Source organism: Solanum dulcamara, chromosome 3 (assembly GCF_947179165.1).
Source record: "Solanum dulcamara chromosome 3, daSolDulc1.2, whole genome shotgun sequence".
NCBI lineage: Eukaryota > Viridiplantae > Streptophyta > Magnoliopsida > Solanales > Solanaceae > Solanum > Solanum dulcamara.
In genome coordinates this window covers 7998176-8007472 of record NC_077239.1, presented here as the reverse complement: position 1 = coordinate 8007472, position 9297 = coordinate 7998176, and the positions used below count along the sequence as shown (strand labels likewise).

At 35.9% G+C, this 9297-nt stretch overlaps 1 protein-coding gene across 3 annotated transcripts; it reads left to right on the top strand.

Moving 5' to 3' along the window:
* Window positions 1-528: 528 nt before the first annotated feature.
* On the top strand, window positions 529-9020 carry LOC129882361 (uncharacterized). Of its 3 annotated transcripts, none has more exons than XM_055956619.1 (3): window positions 529-666; window positions 1025-1283; window positions 7439-9020. In XM_055956619.1, the coding sequence occupies exons 2-3, from the start codon at window positions 1065-1067 to the stop codon at window positions 8567-8569; spliced, it is 1350 nt and encodes a 449-aa protein (XP_055812594.1). In that variant the 5' UTR covers window positions 529-666; window positions 1025-1064; the 3' UTR covers window positions 8570-9020. The 3 variants fall into 3 exon arrangements, with proteins under 3 accessions (XP_055812594.1, XP_055812595.1, XP_055812593.1); XM_055956620.1 differs by lacking the exon at window positions 529-666 and adding an exon at window positions 711-816; XM_055956618.1 differs by lacking the exon at window positions 529-666 and having other exon boundaries at window positions 824-1283.
* Window positions 9021-9297: the final 277 nt, after the last annotated feature.

Genomic DNA, 9297 nt, shown 5'->3' with positions numbered 1-9297 from the left:
TTATTGACCAAACCTATCCAGTTCATCAATTTTTTAAACATATTGGATCATGACCCAATATTAAATTTATTTCAATCCTTCCAAATTCGATCAAACCAACAACATATCAAACAAATTCATTTTCAAATAATAGTGAATTGCTGATGTTTCAAGCTTTTTCACAACATTCATTTGATATAAACTCACTTTTCATATTCTAAATTTAAGACCGTTTCTTCAGAACATTATACTTCAATTACTATAAATTGAAAAGATATTATTGTACAACAACTAAGAAGAAGAAGCAATTTATCTGAAGTTACTTAATATTGAATACTAATCAATCTTTTCTTAATAAGTGAAACAAATTAAATGAATATGATAAAATAAAGTTTCTCGTGAAATTTTTCTATTGGATCACGTTACTGAGGCCCAAGTTTACCCCATCTATCTTAATTCATCAAACGTTAAATCATAATCCAATATAACAATTTACTTCAACCCGCCCAAATTTAATCAAACCTCTATATAATACCCTCTCCCCTCACCCCCAAACCTCCTCCACAAAAGAAAAGAAGGGTTGTACAAATCTCTTCAAAAAAACAATAACCTAAAAAAAGACAAAAAGAGAAAAAAGAAAAAAAAAAGAGGAGGGGATTTGTCAAGGCAACAGAGCAAAACCAAAAGGTACACATACAATATATATTTGCTGTACTTTTCAAATCTATATGACAAAAAATAAATTCACCGATGAGCACCTCCGCTATTAGGGTTAGGGTTAGGGTTTATCCTTTTCCCGGTGGAATTTTAGCTCCGGCAATTATCAATTTTGATCATGTACAGATAACTTCTAGCCATTTAATCTTTAAAAATATGATCTGATAATGCATTTAACTGAATTTAAGTTTATGTATCTGCTTAATTCTTGCTTAAAGTTAGTAGCTGCAGTTGATGATAGCCTAGATCTATCCGCAGTGAAATTCGAAATTGAATTTGCCCTGAGTTTTCGATAATCATTGTTACGGTTGCACATATTCAATTTCAGGGTTGAAATTAGGAAAACAGCAAGTAGTGTAATCTGAAAGATGACTGCATTGAAAGGTGTGAAGGAGGAAGGAAGTGTTATTGAAGAGAAAGGGAAGTTGGTATTTGGGAGGTACTCTGATGCAGAAATGTTAGATCAGCTGAAAAGACTTGCTCTAAATCCTTGTGATTCTGCATTGCGTCAGAAAGATCGACCATTATGGAATCAGATGCTAAGAGTGCGAGATGCCATGACTCTTTCTGATAATGACATTTCATGGGTATGCTTGCTCTTTTATGTTGTTTCTATAAATATATTTACCTCTGTAATGTCACTTTATCTTCTCGTCCTCGTGAAGTTGGTTATAGTCTTGCAGATGTGTATCTTTTTCCACTTTTAGAAATAAGGAGACAGCTAAACATCAATGAACTGTACTGGAGGAATGGAGAGAAACAGTTTAAAACACAACATATCAATTAGTATGACTGCAGCTGAAGTATATGGAAATTACTTTAGTCAATGACTTTTGTTTGAGTGCTATTTGTTATATATAATCAAAAGATAACAATATAGTTCAATTATGTTGCTAAATGAAGTAAAATTGTGATTACCGTTGAAAAGTTACCTAATTGAGATCAAATACAAGATGGATTATATTAGAGAATAGATCGTTTTGGGAGTAGACTTTAGAGTAGATTCAGATTAGATCTCATCCTGATTTCAGAGTCTCCAAACAAACCCTCAAACTTGGAGTCTAGTTAAGTTGTATTGCATGAATTTGGATGGACAAAGTATTGGTTTTAAGCTGAAGAAACAAGCATATACTGCATACATGTGTATCCCTTTGGCATCCTTACTTTGTGTTAGAGTCTGTTTGTCCACGCATATCATTGCTTCTGTCATCTGTGTAAGTCTTTTTAGCCTTCGCCCTTCCAAGATTGAGAGTGTTATTTGTGGCTACATACTGATTTGTCTGTAAGGCGACTCCAACTTGTTTGGGATTGAGGTGTAGTGGTTGTTGTTGTACTGATTGGTTGGTTTGCTGGCCATATTGATGAAAACCCTTCGTGGACTATCTAGTACTATGAGTTTCAAGTTTATCTGACTGTTTTCTGTTATATGTAAAACACATCATCACATTTTCTCCTATCCCACTCTGCATAAATGATCAAAAGTAGAGAGATTTGATATGCTATTTTGACATTTCATCATTTCTGTGGGATATAATAAAATAAACAATAAAAGAAGAAGCTAATTGTCAGACTTGTAACTATTCACAAGTCTCGATTTGCAAATTGAATTGCCAAATACAGAGAGAGTGGAGAGCAGTTCACAAACAGTGGTAACAAATAGTTTGTGAAGAAAAATAAAGTGTGTTAGTAGTGTTATAGTGAGGTACTCGAAATAAAGAGAGTTGTTTCCATTGAGTGTGGTGTAATCTTTTAAGCCTACAAAGTTGTAATATTTCTCACTATAGTGGTATTGTATTGCTCTTCTCGAGTGTATTATTTTATCCACGTTAAAGAGATTTGGTGTCGATGTTATTCTCTTATTCTTGTTATTTAACATGGATATTATTCTTCATTCTTGACTCTCAAGATGTGTGGGAAATTGTAAACAAGTGGGTTTACAAAATCCGCTAGCGAGGAAACTTTGTCTCAAAATGAAAAAGATGTCCAGACAAAGACAAGATAGAAGGATCAACAATCCATGATTCTCATCCGTCAATGCTCGGATGATGGCATGTTTGAGAAGTCGTCTGATGCAACCACCTCAAAGAAAGCTTGAGAGATTTCAAAAAATTCTCTCCAAGTAGTTGGTAAAGTGAATAAGGTACAAGGGTTGATTTTGAAGTTTTAAAAATAAAAGAATTCGAATCTGTTTTGGATTTCTATCAAGAGTGATTTCGGTTGTGAATCAATTAAGAAGATACGGGGATAAAGTAGACGATGTGCGTATAGTAGAAAAGATCCTTCGTTGTTTAACACCTAAATTTGATTATGTGTGCTATTAAAGACTAAAGAGTAAAGATTTAGATTCTAAGATGGTAGAGCAACTGGAAAGTTCTTTTACAAGCTCATAGAGAAAAAGAACAAAAGGTGAAAAGAAGATACCTATCACTAGGAGGAAGACTCACCCTCATCGATTCAGTTTTAGATTCTCTTCCCACTTATGTAATGTCTCTTTTTCTTATACCTCAGAGTATTGTAAAGCAGTTGGATAAAATTAGAAGGAATTTTTTGGCATGGTTGCAAGGAGAATAAAGGATATAATTTGGTTAAATAGGAAGTAGCAATGAAAAATAGGCACTTGAGAGGTTTCTGCATCAAAACTCTAAGGAGACATAATAATAGTCTCTTAATGAAATGGTTGTGGATATACTGTGAAGAAAATCATGCTTTATGGAAGGAGATCATCAAGAGTAAATATGGTGAGAGCAACATATGGTGTAACAACAATAGCTCTATCCCCTATGGTTGTGGGACATGGAGAACAATCAGAGTTCTTTGGCCAAAGATGGAAGAAAACATGATCATAAAAGTGGGAGATGGGAAAAAACAAAGTTCTGGGTAGATGTTTGGAATAGCCAGACACCTCTGAAGAATGTTTTTCCTGACCTGTTTAGCATATGCAACAACCCTAAGGCAATTGTCAAAGAATGTTGGACTGATCAGGGATGAGAGCTATTTTTTAGAAGACTTGAATGATGGGGTAGTGGATAGGGTTGCTAATTTACTTCTTAGACTTGAGGATTTCACAGGCACTACCCCAAATCTAGATTCTATGATATGGAAGCACAATAAGAATGGGAATTTCCCTGTTAAGAGGGCCTACAAAACAGGTAATGCACAACTAAATAGAAGACAACAATTTTTGTGAAACAATGTTTGGATAAACATACCACCGACAAAAGTTGAATATTTTACTTGGTTGGTAGCAAGAAAGACATGTCTGACACATGAGGTTTTGAGGAAAAAGGAAAAGATTATAGATTCTAGATGTCCACTCTGTGGTGAAACAAATCAAACAAATAGTCACCTCTTTCTACATTGCAAATTCACTACACAATTATGGGCTCTTTTTCTTACACTTATGGAAATGAAATGGACTATGCCTGAGCATACTGCTGACCTACTAAGTTGTTGGATCAGAAGAGTAGGAAGCAAGAGCCAGAAGAGATGGTGGAGAATCATCTCACATTGCATTTGGTGGTCAGGAAACTTTGAAGATATGTCCAATTCCATTCACACGGTTAAATGGAATTGTATTGTATCTTTCTATTTTGGTGTAAAAAGATAGACAAAAATGAATTAGAACTAGTAAATTTGTTAGGGTCGCTAGAAGAGATGGTGGAGAATCATCTCACATTGCATTTGGTGGTCTGTATGGAAAGAGAGAGAGTAGAAACTTTGAAGATAGGTCCAATTCCATTCATATGGTTAAATGGAATTGTATTGTATCTTTCTATTTTGATGTAAAAAGATAGACAAATGAATTGGAACTAGTAAATTTGTTAGGGTCATTGTAAGTAGTTTCCCTCCTCTTTCTCCATGTTTCTCTTTTGAAGATTGCCAGCATTTCCTTAATGCTGAAGAATACAACATTACCAGTTTTAAAAAAACCACTAGAGCAACTTCTTAAAACAAGTATCCTTCAATAATCTGTAAAAAGATAGACAAATGAATTGGAACTAGTAAATTTGTTAGGGTCATTGTAAGTAGTTTCCCTCCTCTTTCTCCATGTTTCTCTTTTGAAGATTGCCAGCATTTCCTTAATGCTGAAGAATACAACATTACCAGTTTTAAAAAAACCACTAGAGCAACTTCTTAAAACAAGTATCCTTCAAAGATTATGGAGGTGAAAAAAGCTGAAGAGGAAATGGACGAGTAAAAGGTCGTGGCACACGAGGAAGAGCAAGAAGCATTAGTAACAACCTATGCTCATGTGCCACAACAAGGGAGAGCTAAGCTTGATGATCAAAGTGTCAAGTATGTATTTATTGGTTATGACACGAGTTGAAAAGGCTACAAGTTATACAACCCCAGTAACAACAAGGTGGTGGTGAGTTGTGATATTGAATTTGATGAAGCGGCATGGAATTGGGAGGCTTGAGAAGAAAGAACATATAATTTTCTTCCATACTTGGAGATGACGAAGAACAGGAGATTGTGGCGTCGGCACAGGACGCAACACCACCTCCTTCTCTGGTAAATGTTGCATCTCCTTCTTCTCAAGAGAGTTCCTGTGAAAGCCTTAGAGGATGAGAAGCATCCAAGAGCTCTATGATGATACAAAATAAGTTACAAATTTTGATTTTTTGTATTGTCACTTTGTTGATAGTGAACTAATGAATTTTGATGAAACTAGTAGACACAAATGGTGGAGATGAGCCACGGTGGAAGAGATCAAGTTTGGAATGAAAAAGAAAAATTAAAATTTTAAGGGGGAGATCTGTTGGACCTAATAAAATAAATAATAATTCAAAAAGAAGTTGATTGGTTGGACTATTATATTAACATTTTGCAAATTTTGATTTGCAAATTGAATTGCCAAATCTTGATTTGGCAAATTGGTAACTTACCTCTTAAAAGGGGACCTTAAGTTTCTCATTATAAACACACCAAAAATGAGAGAAATACAGATTCCTGGGTGGGATTATTATTTCCCAACAATTTCCCTTCTAAATTATGTAGGTCATTGTACAACTATGAAGTGTACATTTTTCACTGATTAATTCCTTTTGTTGCCTGCTAAAAGGAAGGCGGAGGAATTTATAGATAGTTATCATAGATCTTATCACCTTTCGTTGGATGTGAAGAACTGGAAGGCAAAAAAAGCTAAGATACAAATACCTAAATGCTCATAGATTCTGTATTAAATAAAGCTGCCACTTTGTGTCTTTTATGTGTAAATAAATGCACATCTGCATCCGTAGATTTGATAAATTTGGCAAAACCAATGTATGAGACTAATACTAATTCTCTGTGCCATGGAAGTAGTTTGATTTAAACTTGTACTTCTAATCATTATGCTTCATGGAGAGGCATTTAGTGAATCATTTATTGTGGATTTCGTATTAATTTCCTTGTAAAATGAATGAATTATAGATGGATGCGTAAGCACATTTTTTCAAACTAGATTGCTGATGAACATTAAAACAATTGTATGCAAATTCACATGTACCTTTCTTTCCCTCAGAGGCATATTTTTGTGATTTTTGGGGTTAAAACTAAAATCACTTTTGAAGTTTAGGACCCATTATCAATAACCTTAAAATTTTGTAAGTTCGTCACCCAGCGGTTGGACAGAATGGCAAAGAGGGCACTGGCTGCATACTTGAACACAAATAGGAATTAGATCATACTTGAGGGTTCTACCTCCTTCTACCTCTTGCTCGGGAACGTCTTTGTGGTATCACTAATCATCAAGATCAATTCCATTTCGTATTCTTAATGTATCAAATTCAAGGGATGCTGAGATGGATGTATGAGCATTCTAGGAGAGACAAGATTAGAAATGAAGATATCCGAGACAAGGTAGGAGTGGACCTAATAGAGGACAAGATGCGGGAATCGAGGCTGAGATGGCTCGGGCATGTGTAGAGGAAATGCACGGATGTCCCAGTGTGGAGGTGTGAGAGGTTGACTATGGATGGTTTCAAGAGAGACAGAGGTAGGTCGAAGAAGTATTGAGGAGTGGTGATTAGACATGACATGACACAATTTTAGCTTATCGAGTACATGAATTAGATAGGAGGTTTTGGAGGACACATTTTAGGGTCGGAGGTTAGTTAGTTAGCACAACCTCCCGAGCGCTAGGTTTAAGCAACTTCATACCACTTCGTCCCACAAATGATCTGGGTGGGCTAGTTGAGCGTTGTCTCACTTAATTCTCTTTACTATTAGTCATACTATTGGTTGTATTACTCTTGGAGTTTCTTTGTCGTTTGAGTTTAGTTATTATTTGTGGTTTTTTACACTTTGATTATCATTGTATCTTGTTATGATATTGTTTAGGATGATTTGTTAGGTTCTCTATAGTATTTTGCCATGACTGTTTTCATTTCCATCATGTCTTTCTCTATAGTACTTTGGACTGTGTTTTTTGAGCCGAGGGTCTATCGGAAACAACTTCTCTATCTCTAAGGTAGTGGTAAGTTTGCGTGCACTCTACCTTCCCAAACTCCACTTTGGGGGATTACATTAGGTATGTTGGTGTAATGTATCGAATCCTGAGTGAAATTGAATATCGATGTTCTTGTAGTTGTCTTGACTTCTTTAAAGTTTGAAAATTAGTTCTGGAATTTTTTGTTCTTCAGGACATCGATTTAGTTGGAAAATTATGTTTCTGGAACAACATCTGATGCTTTTTTTCCCCATTTCGCTGTAATTCTGTCATACTATCAATAATATATTCTCCTGATTCTTTTGACAGAGGAAAAGAAAACTTCAACAATTTGTCAAAGATCAGTTAAGATCTCCCAGACTTCCAGAGGAGAAATCTAACCAGAAAAGTGCATCAAAACTGAGTAGAAGGCATGTTTCTCATGCCTCCAGTATTTCTTGCTTGCTTGATTCAGTGAACTCCACAAGAAGTTCTGATCAAAAGGTTTTCTTGAGTTCACAAAGTGCATCTAGTTCACTAACATTTGCGGACAATATTCAAGAGCAGTTATCTTCAGAATTCTCCCTCCACAATGATGCAACAGATTTTGGTACTAAAGGTTTTTCTTCCTTAGTTGATTCTGATGAGTCAGCAAATGGTTCAGACCTGTTGAGTCGTGATAATCGGACTCTATCCATCGTCTCCTTAGAAACTTTGGATGATGCAGTTCATAATTCAAGCTTGTTCTCTGTGAAAGGATCAAGAAGCAGACCTCTACAACTGCCTCGACAATCCTCCAGGTTGCAGAACTTCATTGGTGACCACCTTCAGAGATGTGTTATTCCAGTAGGTCCTCGTTTCCAAGCTGAGATTCCAGACTGGACTGTCCCAGCAGACAAGGATAACTCTAATTATGAAGCCAGTAACTCCGAAAGATGGCTAGGCACCAAAGTTTGGCCTGTTGAAATCGGAAATATGAAAGTGTCTTGTAGAGTAATTGGAAAAGGCAGACCTCACTCTTGCTCTTGTCGATCTCCAGGAACCGCTGTCTGTGTCAAACGCCACCTTTCTGAGGAAAGGCTAATTCTTCAACGTGACCTTGGTCCTGCTTTCTTCGGTTGGAAATTTGATGAAATGGGGGAGCAAGCTTCTAAGGCATGGTCATCAAAGGAAGAAGCGACCTTTGAGTCACTGGTCAAAAGGAAACAACAATTAAATGGAAAGAAATTTCTGAAGTGTGCATTAAAGTCATTACCGCAAAAGACCAGTAAAACCATTGTCAACTATTACTTCAATGTTTTCATCCCCCGACAACTGAGCTTACAGAATAGATCATCCAATAAGTTAGTCAATATTAGTGATGATATTGCTGATGACATTAATGACACATACTTGCACAAACGAAGTGAAGACCAGAAACCTGAGGGTGTGAAAAGTCAATACCTACGTCGGCTAATTTAGTCCCTGGCATCCAGTTACAGGTTTGGGATTACTGAAGGATTTGCTTCGTAGCCTGATGGATTACAGCCATCGTGCTTCCCCCCTCCGAGGATTTTGATGGGAGCGGCCCTTCAGTATAAGTATGAAACTTTAATTATGTTAATATTAGTCGTTAAAGGTCATTTGGTCAGCCTCTTTTTGGTCTATGGCGTTAATTCTCCATAGATTGAGTAATGGAGCGTCTGAAAAGACTTGGCTAGCATCAAATGTTTTGTGATTGTTGGGTTCAATTTCTGCAACTTATGCGATCTACTCCAGCAGTAACATTGAATAGAAATTTATTAGACTTTCGTTTAAGAATTGGATTTGCTACTTGCCATTGGCTAAACTCCTTTTTTCTTGAACATGTGAATTTAAGTTTGAAATTTATTTAAGGTTGATTGGTAAAAAAATTATATAGTCCAGCTTTTCATTTCTTTTTTCCTCTTTTGCTTTGGTTTTTCCTTTAGGACTCGTTGGTACGAAGAATAAGGGATAATCAATGTTGAGATTAATTTTAGGATGAGTTTATCTCATGTTTGGTTGGGATATAATCGCGGATAACTTATCCTAAGAGTAGTTATTTTGGTAGTATAGTGTAATTTTTATCCCATATTGAGGGTGGACGAACAATCTTGGGATAACTTATCCTGAAATTACTTGTTCCCCAACCAAACAAACCATTAGCATCTTTTCATCATGATGACGAT